The sequence below is a fragment of the Ictalurus punctatus genome, chromosome 28, assembly GCF_001660625.3.
Source record: "Ictalurus punctatus breed USDA103 chromosome 28, Coco_2.0, whole genome shotgun sequence".
Classification (NCBI taxonomy): Eukaryota; Metazoa; Chordata; class Actinopteri; order Siluriformes; family Ictaluridae; genus Ictalurus; species Ictalurus punctatus.
The window spans coordinates 1,744,255-1,760,305 of NC_030443.2; the positions used below are offsets into that span (position 1 = coordinate 1,744,255).

General features: G+C 41.6%; 2 protein-coding genes across 2 annotated transcripts in view; both read left to right on the forward strand.

Annotated features, from left to right (window-relative positions):
• dlb (deltaB) overlaps positions 1 to 6,038 on the forward strand; it is a 6,156-nt gene extending 118 nt beyond the window's left edge. Inside the window, exons 1-7 of the mRNA XM_017459907.3 lie at positions 1 to 260; positions 447 to 686; positions 1,609 to 1,675; positions 1,786 to 2,043; positions 3,078 to 3,439; positions 4,831 to 5,047; positions 5,188 to 6,038. The exon at positions 1 to 260 is cut by the window's left edge and continues 118 nt beyond it. Coding sequence (XP_017315396.1) covers positions 204 to 260; positions 447 to 686; positions 1,609 to 1,675; positions 1,786 to 2,043; positions 3,078 to 3,439; positions 4,831 to 5,047; positions 5,188 to 5,873 — 1,887 coding nt within the window. The 5' untranslated portion in view covers positions 1 to 203 and the 3' untranslated portion in view covers positions 5,874 to 6,038. The remainder of the gene's footprint in view (positions 261 to 446; positions 687 to 1,608; positions 1,676 to 1,785; positions 2,044 to 3,077; positions 3,440 to 4,830; positions 5,048 to 5,187) is intronic.
• A 1,995-nt stretch (positions 6,039 to 8,033) lies between these two features.
• Positions 8,034 to 15,758, forward strand: ppp1r14aa (protein phosphatase 1, regulatory (inhibitor) subunit 14Aa). Its single transcript, XM_017459910.3, has 4 exons — positions 8,034 to 8,279; positions 13,441 to 13,521; positions 13,612 to 13,644; positions 14,505 to 15,758. Exons 1-4 carry the CDS (start codon positions 8,094 to 8,096, stop codon positions 14,676 to 14,678), a joined length of 474 nt encoding a protein of 157 aa, XP_017315399.1. The 5' UTR covers positions 8,034 to 8,093; the 3' UTR covers positions 14,679 to 15,758.
• Positions 15,759 to 16,051: the final 293 nt, after the last annotated feature.

Here is a 16,051-nt window from a genome sequence, read left to right on the forward strand (position 1 = left end):
ACGCAGAAGAGACGCGCATCAGCATCAGGATCAGGATCAGGATTTTCCCACCCTGTCTGAGGTTGAGGTTGTGTGTCTGAGGAACTGTATTTTAACCAACTCGGCATTGGATTGAATTAATTTTTGTTTTTTTGGGTTTGGATTGGTGATTTTGTTTGCATACCGGATGCGAGCACCTGTGCGTAATTGGAAAAGTTTTGGCCATGGCGCGTTTCCATCTCCGTTTCCTCCTGCTGGCTCTGTCTCTCCTGCTGCCCCTGGTCAGTTTCACACTCTCTCAGGGGATGTGTATAATGATTTAATCATTTTAATTTTTTTTTTTGAAGAGACAGAATTATTGTAGGGAGATTGCTATACTCGTGAATTAACAAATCATAGGTGTTTTAGGATTAGTATTTATTTATTTATTTATTTATTTATTTATTTCTGACTTCTCCCATTTGTAGGTTGCCTCCTCGGGACTGTTTGAGCTGAAGGTGCACTCTTTCAGCACCACACGTCGCTTCTGCAGGAGAACTCGCGACTGCAACATCTTTTTCCGCATCTGCCTCAAGCACTCGGAGGACGTGATCTCCGCCGAGCCGCCCTGCACCTTCGGAACCGGGCAGACCGGAGTGATGCGGGCCGAACCGGGAGCCATCTCCAACAGCGCCGCCATCCGAGTACCGTTCCACTTCAAGTGGCCGGTAAAGTCAACTTCACCCATGATGATAGTCTCACACTAACGCATGCTCAAATAGTGTGCGTAATTGGAAAGGGTTTGGCCATGGCGCCATGTAGGTTTAACTAACACCAATTTCTGTTGGATTTGCTGCATTAAATCGCACGAATTCGAAAACAAATTAGTGTTTGAATTGAATTTTTGGTGAGATTTTATTGTATTCTATTTAAAAACAAAACAAAACAAAACAATAGAAACCATCACTGAAATTCCAATTGGTTTCCACTACAGACAATCAGCTAACCATTAAAACCATTACCATGATTGGTCCTTAATGGTATCCACTAGACATAACATGCCAGCAATAGAAGGCAGCAAATTATCAGTAGAGACCTACAGGGACCATTACAGTTTCCATTAAAACCAATAGAATTCCCATTTTAACCATTAAAATCATCACAATTCTATGAGGGTTTCTATTGTTTGTTTGTTTTTCCCCCAGCAGGATATTTATTTATTTATTTCTGAAACTATTTCTTAATTGGAACTTTTTTTAGTTAGTTTGTTAATTTATTAACCAATTAATTGTTTAATTATGTATGTATTTGTGTTTGTTTACTTATTTATCTGTTGAAATTGTATTTACTTATTTACTGTACCGTTGTATGTATTTACGAATGTATGCATGTATTTGTTTAAAACGGTACAGTTCATTTAGCACCACTCTTATACGTTCAAAAGATAACGTTGCTTTCTATGTGTTTTCAAAATGATGAATTGCAAACTGTAAGTGCAAAACGAGTGATTTGGAGCAAAGCGAGGATTTGAGACATTAAGCCCTCTGCGTTTTGTTGAGTTTTATATCTTGGCCCAAGGAGTTCAACTCCAGTGTCATTTACATCATTAGCCAGTATTTGAACTCTGCTTCATTTCTCATCGTTTTTTAGGGAACGTTTTCTCTGGTTATTGAAGCCTGGAACGCCGAGTCACCCAAAGAGCACGCTGACCACACAGGTACGTGCTCACTAGCTCGTTAGCGAGCCGTCCCCACGCCTCAGCAGGTGCACATGACCCCTGATCCTCCCGTGTTATGTTATATATATATTTTTTTTTTCCATCCACAGAGAACCAGAACAACCTGATCAGCCGTTTAGCGACGCGGCGGCGTTTATCCATCGGGGAGGACTGGTCTCAGGATGTGCACTTCGGCGAGCAGAGCGAGCTCCGCTACTCATACCACGTGTTCTGTGATGAGTTCTACTATGGAGATGCGTGTTCAGATTACTGCCGACCACGCGACGACACACTCGGCCACTACATGTGCGACGAGAATGGAAATAAACAGTGTCTGGACGGCTGGCAGGGGGAATACTGCTCCGATCGTGAGTCTCTCTCACACACACACGCTGTCTGTCTGATTTGGTAGCATTTTTACGAATCCCGAACAACAGCTAGCCAGCAGCTTGGGGCGACCTTAAAGCTACATTAGCTTGTTATCATATCCACACATAGATACACTTTCTGGGAATCGATGAACTCCAGACTGTTAGCACAGTTTTAATTGACGTAGATTTTGACAACGGAACATCGCGTAATGGCTACGCCAGCGCTGTTTTTAAAAACCTGGGTGGAACGGGATTATGGGATGTATGCGACACTGATCCTAAATCAGAGAACTGAAAGGACCAGCGCCTCATGAAAGCACACTAATGCCATCCAGAAAGTTGCCCCACCAAAGGGAACTACATTCTCATAGTGATGCGATGGTTGTGATACTGGGCCTTGTTCCAAATCACCACACTAAAATATTACCCTTACCCATGTGACCTGTTCAGCTGTTTATCTATAGAAGCTACATCTCTCATTTTTGTTACATAGTCTTGTGTGTGTGTGTGTGAGAGAGAGAGAGAGAGAGAGAGAGAGAGAGAGAGAGAGAAACACAAAGAGAAGGAGTGTATATGATATGTCAGAGGGCCAGATGTCTGTTCGGACCCTTGGGACAACTACGTCTGGTCTGGAAGCGTCTCGACGTGTGATTTTGTGAAAGTCTGGTTGTGTATGAATGAGTTAACGAGTGTGTGTGTGTGTGTGCGTGCAGAAATCTGAGCTGTAGCCATAAAGCTTATCTACATCTAACATCTGTGTGTGTGTGTCTGTGTCTGTGTCTGTGCGTGTGTGTGTGAGCATCTCATTCAGTTCTTTTGTTAATCAGAACAATAGGAGCACAGAGCAGACACATGCTGTGGACTCATTCAGTGTGTGTGTGTGTGTGTTCGTGTGTCAGCTCACCAGCTGCTGGCCTCAACACTTAACACTCCCATTCATCTGTTCTCGTTTAGCTGGGCGTGGCCAGCGTGTGTGTGTGTGTGTGTGTGTGCGTGTGTGTAACCTCTCTCCCCTTCCCCTCCCCTCACAGCCATCTGCTCGGCGGACTGCAGCGATCGTCACGGTTACTGCGAGGCCCCCGGCGAGTGTAAGTGTCGTCTGGGGTGGCAGGGCCCGTCCTGCAGCGAGTGTGTGCGCCACCCCGGCTGTCTGCACGGCACCTGCACGCAGCCTTGGCAGTGTGTGTGTAAAGAAGGCTGGGGAGGTCTTTTCTGCAACCAGGACCTGAACTACTGCACCAATCACCGGCCCTGTGCTAACGGAGCCACCTGCACCAACACGGGCCAGGGCAGCTACACCTGCACCTGCCGGCCAGGGTACGGAGGCACCGACTGCGAGCTTGAGATCAACGAGTGCGACTGCAACCCCTGTAAGAACGGCGGCAGCTGCAACGTGAGTTACTTAACACGCCTTAACCTGAACACCACCGCCCTCAACACTCCACCTTTACACACTTTCACTTACTGCAACCCCTGCAAGGACCACAGGTCGAGTCCCCATAATGCACCTTTATTTTAACACACCCTAAACACTAAACACTCTCACTAACTGCAAGAACACTAACACCATAACCTTAACACCCAAACACACCTTCAATCCAACACACCCTAAGCTTAACACTACCACTAACCCCAAAACACCAACAACTTCAACGTGAGTCCCCATAGCACACCTTTACGTGAACTCAAACCTGTTATAAAATCGTTTCTAACTGCAAGAACAACGGAGTGCATGTCTCTGACTGAACACTAACACCATAACCCTAACACTTTAACACACCTTTACTCGTAAACTTAACTCACTCACCCTGACCTCTGCAAGAACAACAGCTGCAACGAGAGTCTCGAACCTGATCACACCTTAACCTTAACACTAACATCATAACACATATTTACTGACGCACCCTAAACTTAACACGATCACTAACCCCAATACCTGCAAGAACACCGACAGCTGTACCTCAAGTCCTGAACTGAACACTAACACCCTAACACACCTTTACTCGAATGCACCCTGTTATCATGTACTGCAATGCCTTCAACAGAAGAGACAGCTGGAACGTGGGTTTCCAACTCAACACCTGAACTTAACACTAACACCTATAACCTTTACAAGTCCCTGCAAGAGCAATGTTGTCGTTTACCTCAACTGAACACTAACATAACACTGTAACCTTAACACTGCAATACAACCTCAGCTTAACACTGTAACCCTAACACTGCAATACAACCTCAGCTTAACACTGCAATACAACCTCAGCTTAACACTAACACTAAAACCTTAATACAACCTCAACGTCAGTCTAACATTAACACTAACAATCTAACATGGCCTAATATAAACATTAACACCATGACACACTCTAACCTTAACAAACCTAAGCCTACTCTCAAAACTAACACCTAACACAGCCTAACAATAACTAACACACTCTAACCTTAAAACTAACACTCTAACACACTCTTTAAACTAATACGCTAACACATACTAACATTAACACTCTAATAAACTCTAAACTTAACACTGTAACACAGCCTATCCTTACCACTAATTCTCCAATACATGGTAACTTTAACACTCTAACACGCTGTAACCCCTGCAAGACCGGAGTCCTCTGCAATGTGAGTCTACAATTATCTAAGTTCAACATTAACACTTTAGCACACTAACACCCCAACACATCTTTACTCTAACACACCCCATAGATCGTATAAATACACTCTCTCTCTCTCTCTCTCTCTCTCTCTCTCTCTCTCTCTCTCTCTCTCTCTGTCATGGTGTAGGATCTGGAGAACGATTACTCGTGCACATGCCCTCAGGGCTTCTACGGGAAAAACTGTGAGATCATAGCAATGACGTGTGCAGATGATCCGTGCTTTAACGGAGGAACATGTGAGGAACGTTTCACTGGAGGCTACATGTGCCGCTGCCCCCCAGCCTACACTGGCTCCAACTGTGAGAAGAAACTGGATCGCTGCAGCCATAAACCCTGCGCCAACGGTACGTGTTACAGTTTTTATCCTCCATCATGATGACAGCATTAAAAAAACAAAACAAATGTAGACAATTCCAAAATTAACTGTGGAGGATGTTGTAAATCTACTTTAGTGGTTGAAGTGTGTAAAATGTTCTCTGTGTAGGTGGTGAATGTGTGGATGTGGGCTCTGGGGTGCTGTGTCGGTGTCGCCCGGGGTTCGCCGGGCCGCGCTGCGCCGTTAACGTGGACGACTGCGCACGTTCTCCGTGTCAGAACTCGGGAACATGTGTAGACGGAGTGAACGACTACACATGCTCGTGCACGCTTGGATTCACGGGGAAGAACTGCAGTGTGCGTGCCGATGCCTGCCTCTCACACGCCTGCCTGCACGGCGGTACCTGCTACACACACTTCTCAGGCCCCGTGTGCCAGTGTGTGCCTGGATTCATGGGTCCCAGCTGTGAGTTCCCCGTGCTGGATAGGGCCGGACTGGAGCGGGCAGCGTCACGCACCTCTCGAGGTTCCTCCCCTTCCACGGTGGCGGCGCTGTGCGTGCTGGGCGTGCTGGCAGCATGCCTGGGCGTGTGCGTGGCTGTGGTGTTCCTGAGACGCAGGAGGCAGCGGCTGCGCAGACAGCAGCTCTGCGACTCTGTTTTCAATGACCTCGAGACAGTCAACAATCTCGACCGGCAGCACTACCCATATGAACACGAATTCCTGTCCAGAGCTGTCAGTCAGGTGAAGCCGAGCAACACAGAGGCCAGGCTCAGCTGCTCGTTGGCTCCCGGGCACACGCTTCCTGCTGGGAGGGACTTCCTGTGGAGCGCTGGAGGGGTGGGGATTAGATAACAGACGCATAGGTTCAGGAAACAAGTTTCAAACACCACGCATGCACATATACATACATACATACATACATACATACATACATACATACATACATACATACATACATACATACATACATACATACATACATACATACATACATACATACATACATATATATATATATATATATATATATATATATATATATATATATATATATATATAAACACACACACACACACACACGTGCATGCACAAACTGAGAGAAGAATGAAAATGATTTAAGCACTTCTTTTTCATTAAAAAAAACAACATGACAGAATAAAGTGTTGAACAGGACCTTTTCTGTCGGACCGATGGAGTTTAGGCTCCGGAAACCAAAAAATATATATAAAAAATTAAGCTACTTTAAAGTGTTAGATTTGGTATAGATGGTGATTGCTACAGAACTCAACATAAACAGTATGTGACTGGTCATTTCTGTATTATAAGGCATGAATGAAATTCTGTATGATTAAAGAAAATTCAGAATATACAGTATATGTAAGCAAAAAATGAAAATGTACAAATTATTTGAAAGAATACGTCACAAAATACCTGCAGGAAAGAAAGAAACCACATGACCCATCCCATAGTTTGGGATTATTATGGCAGGTTAGGCCAAATCCTGACTGGCTTCTAGAAAACATGTTCAGCCTTTCAGTTTATTTTTATCAAAGAATGAGTCGAACATCATTCCTCCTTTTAATTCTGATTTATCTTTTCAACATTATGGTGAATGGTGTGTTTTTTAGGGGGTTTTTTAAAAACACTTTTTACCTCTATACTATATACTTTTTTATATCCACTATAATGATATGTAAACAATGAGATGTCTGGGTTAGCTGGATAACTTAATTCTTTTATAGTTCTGGTTTAAGTTATCCAGCTCATTGTAAATTCCTGCTTTTTTTATATATATATATATATAAATTCTCTAGATCTCGAACTGGGAAAGTTCGAAGTCTGCATTTCCGCCGACGTTCGATTGTAACGAAGTCCCAAATGACGGCTAAAGTTCTCTCCGACTCCTCCTGACATCCTGTACGGATGTTCGTTCTACTTGTATGATCCACAAAACGGAGTGTATTAGATCTGTACTTTCATTGTTACAAAGTCAGAAATATATTTATAAATATTTTCCTAAACCAAAATGGGGATATTGTTAGCCCAGCGTTGTATTGCTATGTAGCAGCGAGCCCTTTCCCTATGTGTAAGCGGGAAGTCATTTGTTGTTATTTTGATACGTAGAACTTGAGCTTTTCTGAATGTGATGTTTCTGACTTGTAAAAAAAAAAAAGATTTCTGTAGCCATTTCACCTTTCATGACCCTTAAACCTGAGTTTAATGCCTGCTTTAAGTTCCTGTTTTGCATTTTTGTACTTTTAATTTCAATCATTTTTCTTGTGAGACAATATTTTATGTTAATTTATTTTGTATGTCTATTTTTTTGTCAAGTTAATAATAAAATGTGTAATGTAATCCCGCATCATTCATTAATCCGGCCTAAATTTACAGAAGGTCAAGGGATTGGTTTCCCAGTAATCTCCAACAACCAATCAGAGTTGAGCTTTTGGGGAAATGGAAAAGTTCGGCGATAAAAAGCGATAACGATGTGTTTATTTCACTGATTAAATTATTACACTGACCGGATTAGCCATTAACAGAGAGGTTTATCGATTAAGTACGAATATGTTAAATTTGCCCTGCTGAACAATGCATTAGTGGTGTTTAAGTTTTAAAAAATAAATAAATAACACTTTGCAAAATGAGCGATTTTTCAGCAGGGGCTCAGCTCCCCCTAGTGGAACACAATAAAAATGACATCCTACTGATTATTCTTCTCATTTTTGGGGGGAGGGGGGAGTAAATAAAGAGAAATAATACAACCAAAAATTAAATGCATTAAAAATTGACTTGTACTTACAATTGCACCTGATCAACAAAAACATGTTCAGTGTGTTACGTTTGCTCCTTTATGTATGGACTTGAGCTATAATGTGCGAGAGCGTTAGCAAAGTAGAACACATGCTTGTGAGAAGTTAAGTGTGAAAGTTAGGACCGCAGAGAGCACTGTGTTTATCAGCGGTAGGGGGCGCGCGCGCGCACTAATATCTGTGCGTCTGAGCGCGCACGCACGCATACATTTTCCCTTCAATCCCTCAGTACAGACCTTTCTCAGTCTCTCACGTGCGCGCTATGACCGAAGAGCAGCAGGATCGCCCTTGTCACCCACAAGCGCTGGGGCCCGCGCGCGCACACGGCCCGACCCTGCAGAAGCGGCAGGCGCGCGTGACGGTGAAGTACAACCGCACGGAGCTTCAGAAGCGCCTGAACGCCGAGAATTGGATCGAGCGCGCGCTGGAGGAGCTGTACGCCGGCACGGTGAGTGAGGGTGGGGGGTAGTTACTTTTAGAAGTTTCAAAACAGCTTTATAGTCAGAGCTTTAAATCTGTAATAGTAATAAATACACGCTGGACTTTTAATAATAATAATAATAATAATAATAATAATAATAATAAATCTTATTGAGCCAAGTTAACCTACTGGTACATAACTTTGAAGGAATAAAATTTTTAAAAAGTGAGAAAATAAAGTAAAACCAGACAAAATGATTCCCTTTTTTAAAGTGGTCATTGCTTTTCCCAGCTAATTAAAAAAAAAAAAAAGAATAAAAGACTTTGTGGCGTGATGAAGCGGAGTTACTTTTAACCCAAACTTTCCTATAATAGCATGGAATTGTTTTTATTCCTCTTACCACTGCAGTATGTGAATACTACTGTGCATATATTTATTAAAGAAAGGCACATCACACTATTTATCCATTTATACTTATATTTATTGTTGGGGAACATCCATGAAACAAGCTACTTCCCTGTTCTCTCTTACATTATAACAGCTATAAACACTCGTTCCCTCACCAGCCCTCTCTTTTTTTCCTCTATCTTTTGAAGTTAAGAAGACAAAAAAAAACAACTGTTACAACAGCACTGAAACTGGAGATTCCTTCCAAAGATGTTCCACAAATATCTCCTTACAGAAAATGTCACCAAATCAATGATGAGACACCAAAGAACCTTCCTTATCTTTGGTCATAGAAAACAAAATTGTGGTCAATATCCAGACCATGTGACCTGGAGAGATCTCAGTCTGCCTCTTACCTAAATAACACCACCAGATTGACATTACTCAAGATTGTGCTTGTCAGTGGTTTCTAAACACTTAGATTTAAGGGTTAAAGGGCAAACACTTGAGTGACAAAGAAAGATAAAAGGAAAGTTTTAGCCTGTACAAACTTTGTCTGTACATCTGTATATCAGCAAAGCACGAGGAGTTGAATAAAGAATTCAAAATTAAGAAAGAACGACGGTGAGGAAAAATCTGAAGTGTGAGAGACTATTGCTTTTCAATAGCCAGCTACTTGAATTCTTAGCTTAGCTAGGTAGCAAGAGGTTGTTACAACTATGGTTGTGGAGCATTACTAGCGAGCTAGCTAGCTTATATTAGCTAATTTATTTCACAATTTCACAGCAATATGGGAGAATCCTGGAAATTATTTCGCAAGAATTATAGATCTTTATTTGTTGTGTCAGTAGCTAGCTAGCAATTTAGCCAGCATCTACATTTTCACAAGAATTTATGTCCATTTTTTTTTCTATCCCTTCTGACTGATAATGTGGCTAGATTACCTCAAAATGCTGTCCTGTATTTTTTTTCTAAGGTAAAAATACTAGACTGCTACTTGTACAGTTTGTCCTAATTATGGAGAAGTAGCAATACTATTGTTTCAGACGGTTAACTAGCTTGTTATCTTGTCTAGATAGTTCTGTACTGTTTTGTCAAGCGCTATAACAGCTAGCTAGGTAACATTAGCTAAAATATTTTCTAGAGAATTCTTGCACTGGCTAGGATTATGATAGCTCATCGCTGCGTATGTATCGCTGACTAACCACTTTTTGCAGCACAGAACATTTAAAATGCTGATAAATCGTCACCACTGAGATGTAATGGGGTAGATGATGCATTTCTGGTTTGGTTTGAAAGAATTCATGACGGCAGGGTGGTGTACTTGCGCGCTCGCTCGCTCGCTCTCTCTCTCTCTCTCTCTCTCTCTCTCTCTCTCTCTCTCTCTCTCTCTCTCTCTCTGGGCTTTATATGGAGCTGTGGTGTGTGTTTTTGTGTGTGCTTGAGTGATTAGCGAGTAGGAGTGTGTGTTGTTTCTGCACAGCTCTACAGATAAAACCTTACAAACATTATAAATTACTTGAGAAAAGTTTGTCAGTGAGTTATCTGTGGGAAGATGCAAGAACGCTCCGGTCACATTCCTTTAATTCCTTTACACCCATTTGGACTAAAACGCGCTACAGTTGTGACATTATTAACGGGGCAGTCTGTAATATTTTTTTAAAAAATTGGTTCTAGACCTTTGCTGATAATACAGTGTTAAAGAAACATTAGAAAAACTGTGATTTGCAGTAATGCCTCGTCTCTGACAGTAGAGGACTTTATCGTTTTGTGAAGTTCTCTGTGGTTTTCTTCACTTCAAGAGAGAGAATAAAGAGAGGCGGGTGCGGGAACCACTGTTTATCGCTGCTATAAACGTGAGGGACAACAGGAACTAAGTTGTTTCACAGACGTTCCACAAAATTAAATGTAACTATAAACAGTTTTAAAAAGTACGATGCGTGCTGGGAAAAGGCTTGAATTTCACTTCAGAAAAGCTGTACGAATGTATATGAGGCATAATATGGAGTCCCCATGGAAACCAATTCATTTTATTTTTGCTGTAGACTGAAGACATTTGGGTTTGAGATCAAAAGATGAACATGAGAAGCGAGTTTAGGATTGCAGCTTTTTATTTCCTGGTATTTATATGTAAGGCGTGTTAAACGATGTAGAACCCAGCACATTTTGTATCAGACCACCAAATTTGTAGGTGAGCAAAAATATTGGAACATGTGACTGACAGATGTTTCTCGTTTCCTAGGTGTGTCTTGTTAGACCTGTTTAAACAATAAATAACTCTGAACATCTACTCTTGGTTTTAGTTTTCAGTTTCACCTGTGAAGACTGTGTTTGTTGTTAAAAAGGATAAACCAACATGAAGATCAGAGAGCTGTCTACGGGAGAAAAAATTTTTGAAGCTGAGAACAGAGGGAAAATCAATCCGAGTCATTGCATAAACATTGGGCGTAGCAATATAACGATTTGGGCGTCCTGAAAAAGGAAGTAAACACTGGTATACTGAGTAAAAGACACCAAACAGGTCGGCCAAGGAAAACTACAGCAGTTGATGACAGAAACATTGTGAGAGCTGTGAAGAAAAAGCCAAAAAGGTTTTTCTACGGTCAGTGACATCACCAACAATCTCCACAGGGCAGGGTGAAGGTCTCACAATCCACCGTTCGAAGACTTTGAGAGCAGAAATTTAGAGGCCGTACCACACGATGAAAACCACTCATCAGCAGTAAGAATCAGAAAGCCAGATTGGAATTCACAAAGAAACACAGAGATGATCCACAAAAGTTCTGGAACCGAGATGAACCTCTACTGAAGTGATTGAAAGGCCAAAGTGTGCAGAAAGAAAGGATCTGCTCATGATCCAGACCATACAAGCTCATCTCTGAAACATGGTGGAGGTCACGTCATGGCTTGGGCTTGCATGGCTGCTTCCGGAACATTCTCACTGATCTTTACTGATGATGGAACTCATGATGGTAGCAGCAGAATGAATTCAGAAGTTGTGCGGTACATTCTGTTTACCAATTTACAGAGAAATGCATCCGAATGAATCAGAAGGAACTTCATCATGCAGCAAGACAACGATCCAAAACACACTTCCACCTCAACACAGGACTTCATCGGGGGGAGGAGTGGAAGGTTTTAGACTGGACAAGTCCATCACCAGACCTTCACCTTAATATTAATGATGTAGAACAGCCGCAAAAAACAAGCTAGTTCCCAGAGGAGCAGTCTGTAAGCTTTCTGTATTTGTTATCAGTATTAGCTTTGTAACTTTATTTTTGTAATGTAATAGTCATGGATGGTGTGTGTTTTATGAATCACTTGCAATATTTCTAGTTTCTGGTCTTTCGTGAGAAGTTGAAATACTCGTTCTTCTTCCATTCGGGGTGATTTGTGATGGTGCAGGGGTGCGTCGCCACTCTCACAGGGCTTTATATGGAGTCACAGTATAAGTGTGTGTGGGTGTTCAGCAGGTAGGTGTGTGTGCGTGTGTGATCTCTGTACAGTTTTACAGATAAACACAGTGAACGGTTAGAGTGTGCGACGAGTACATAATGGATGGTGAACCCGTGGCCTTTGTCTCATTATTTCTCTCTGCCCTTAAACACTGTATACAACCCCCACACACACTGTGTATCTCTCATGCACACACACGCACAGAGGCAGTGGGCCAGGGCCTTATAAGGAGAGGTGCTTGCTTCCTCATGGGGGATCCCAGACTTCCTGTTCCACAAAAAAAAAAAAAACAACATACAGCCACACAAATATGCGTGATTCTAGAGACTTACCAGATGCCTTACATGGGCAGTGTTGTGTGTTTGTGTGTACATGTATACAATCGTATGCTTGCACATAGACTGTGTGCAGCTGTGAGAAAAACTTTGTGTGCGATGAGGAATTTCTGCGTGACTGACCATCTAAACAAAACCAAACCAAACACCGGACCAATGGGACATTTCGTAGACACGAGCACTCGGAAGACTTTCCCATGACGGAAAACAAGTTCCGGCTTCACCTCTGACTGTTACGAAAGCTCTGACACTGGAGACTCCTTCCCTAAATTTTCAATAAACATCTCTTTGCAGAAAACGTTGCCATGTCAATTTATTAATGCCAACTATTTATATTATTTGGATATTAGTTAATATTACTAAATATTATTTTATATATTATATTTTCTAAATATAATTATATGTACAAGAGAAGGAAAAGCATAAGTTTGCACTGGTGTAGTATGTTTGGAACAGCGTGAGAGAGAGAGGGAGGGAGGGAGAGTGAGTGTGTGTGTGTGTGTGTGTGGTAATTACTTTCCTGTAAATGCTGGTGTTTTATCAGCGGCTCCCGCCATGTGTTCTTAGTACATTCCTTTCATTCTTTCAGTTGTCCAGTCTGAACTGTGCACTGATGTGTAACTATATATTTTCAGTCAGTTTCTGATATTATCCCAATATTGTATATTTTAATAATTTAAAAAAAAGAAGTCTAATTACTAAAATAGGATCAAATACTCCTCAGTGGGAACTGCAGGTTTGTCTCACTTCTGGAACAAATATCAGCTCGGGGCCAGCAAAAAACAAACTAAAGATCTCTCGTACATAAAAACTCTCATTTAATAATTCTGCTTGGATTAAATGTAAAACAGTGGTACATGTTCCAAAAACTGTAGATATTATTAAATATGATTTAAACTGTAAACAAAGAGGCCTTAGACTAACAGTATGTGAAATGTTCCAGTGTTCACATGCAGCCTGATACACACTGATATAATCTGGTGTGTGTGTGTGTGTGTGTCTGTCTGTAGGAGGATGAAATGCCAGAAGAGATTGACATTGATGACTTACTGGTTCTGCAGAGTGACGAAGAAAGAATGCAGAAACTCCAGGTGGAATTAACACACTAACAAAATTGAAATCAAAAACAAAAGGATTCGCTTTCAGATAATATTACTATTATTATTCATTCTGTACTGCAGGAGCTGCTGCAGACCTGCAGGAATAACACACAGGTATAATCTCTCTCTCTCTCTCTCTCTCTCTCTCTCTCTCTGTCTCTCTGTCTCTCTCTCTTTCTTCCCATCCTCTTCTCTCTGTACTCTCTCACTCTCTTCAATCTTTATTTCGACTGTATACCGTACAGTGTTGCCAAAGCACCAGGAGAACAAGAACAAAACAAGAACAAAGATAACAGCAAAGAAGATGAATAACAACTATACTGATGTAAACACAATAGTGATGATGATATTATTATTATTATTATTATTATTATTATTATTATTATTATTATTATTATTTCATCTGCATTGTTCCTATCATCTTTCTTGTCCCTCCCGTCTTTCTAAAGGAACCTGCACTGACTGACACTCGCTTGTACATTTCCAACAACGATCATTTGTTCTCTGTATACACACATACACACACTCTCTCGCTCTCTCTCTCGCTCGCTCGCTCTCGTCTGTTTCCAGTGTTGAATACGGCGAGTTTTACATTGAAGTGACGGTAGAATTTTATCTCCAGAAGACGGGAGGTAGGGCTGTAGGTTTGACCGGTTCATGTGTGGTAGTTTGTTAACGATCAGTGTTCGTTCCTTCATTTATCACGTGTGCATTTCAGTCATTATTCACTCGCCTCCTGCAGCAACTCGATGGTGTTAAAGGAAGAGGGTGTGTGTTGGTTCGGTTTGAACTCGTGCGTGAATAATAAAAGTTTAACAGTGTTCATTTTTCCACATCCTCATACTCTCTCTTCTCTGCTCTGCTCGTCTTTTAACAGCACAAAGACATTCTTTAACTAGAACTTGAGCTGTGTGTGTGTGTGTGTGTGTGTGTGTGTGTGTGTGTGTGTGTGTGTGTGTGTGTTCTCCACACAGCCATTCATCACTGAGCTCCTCCAGATGTTGCATGGCCTTCACAAACAGGAAGATCTCCAGAAAGAGGGTCTCGGCCATCCCAGTCTCCATGGCTACCCCCATCACCATGGCAATGTGCACAACCACAGAGGCCAACAACAGCACCATCAGCAGCGAACCCATCAGACTCTCTAGCCGTATGCCATAATGCACTGCAGCAGCTGACTACGCCGACCGCCCTACCCCCTCCTCCCCCCACCGGACACGTCCCTCATCCACGGACTGATCATGGCATCATCACTAACCTAATCTTTCCACACTGAGTGGTTTTCCTATCGTCACACCCTTAACATGTCAAGGGTTATTCTAGAAGTTTTCCTAACCACACCGAACCATTACACCTCTGACACAGTATTAATATCGTCCTATATGAAGCAGACAGTGATGTACTGTATGATTATAACTGCTAAAAGTCTCATTTACAAAAAGCTTCTCTTACCTGAAATGTAGCCAGCTAGCCACGAGGGGGCAGCATCACCTAGTCATGAGCTACACAAAATACAGCACAGACAAAGCATCAACATTACACATAAAATAGTGTTAAAGGTGTAGTTCGGCCATGACACAGTTTTCCCTTTACTCTAAATGTTGTGGATCAGCCAAGACTTTAATGGTGCTTACACCAACCACGTCCTGCATTTAGAGTAAAGGAAATATGGTGTAGATTTTTGGGCATCAGTTCCATCCAGGACGAGTGGAATAATAGTGAAAATGGATTCCTATCCCTGCTGGAAAAACATCAACAAAACAATAGAATTTGTAATGGTTATAATTGGAGTTGTATTGGATTTAATGGAAACTGTAATTTGTTACCTGCTGTTGGTGGCATGTTATGTCTATGTGGATACCATTATGGACCAGTAATGGTTATAATGGTTGGCTGATGGTTTGTAACAATATCTGTAGTGGAAACCATTACAATTACTGTGTTTCTTTTGTTGCTGTTGTTTTTTCATCAGGGATGGACCGTGTGGTGTTTTGTTTTTGTTTTTTAATTAAATGCCTTTTCAAACTGACCTTTTATAAATCACCTGTAAATAGCTCAATGAACTCACAAGATTATATCAGTGTTCCACTGTGTTACAGTTCTTGAGTGACTAAGAGCCATGCTAATAACACTAATAAATCGATGTGACTCAATAAACATGTTAAGTCTGCTTACGGATGTTAACAAAATAATGTGTGTGAATAAAGTGATGTTATTTGAAACTGTTACACATATCTACACGAGTTCAAATTCGCCCACGGTGGTTAAATTGGGATTTGTTTCCAAACGAAAGCGTTTTCGTTCGGTGTTGTTTGGTAATGTGTTTACACGAGCTGCTGTGCTTTAATAATGCTTTGTTTACAAAAAAAACAAAACTATATTATAAGATTCCATTCATCCATCCATCTCTTTTCTGTACCGCTTATCCTACAGGGTCACGGGGAACCTGGAGCCCATCCCAGTGAGCATCGGGCACAAGGAAGGGTACACCTGGGACAGGGTGTTAATCCATCATAGGGCA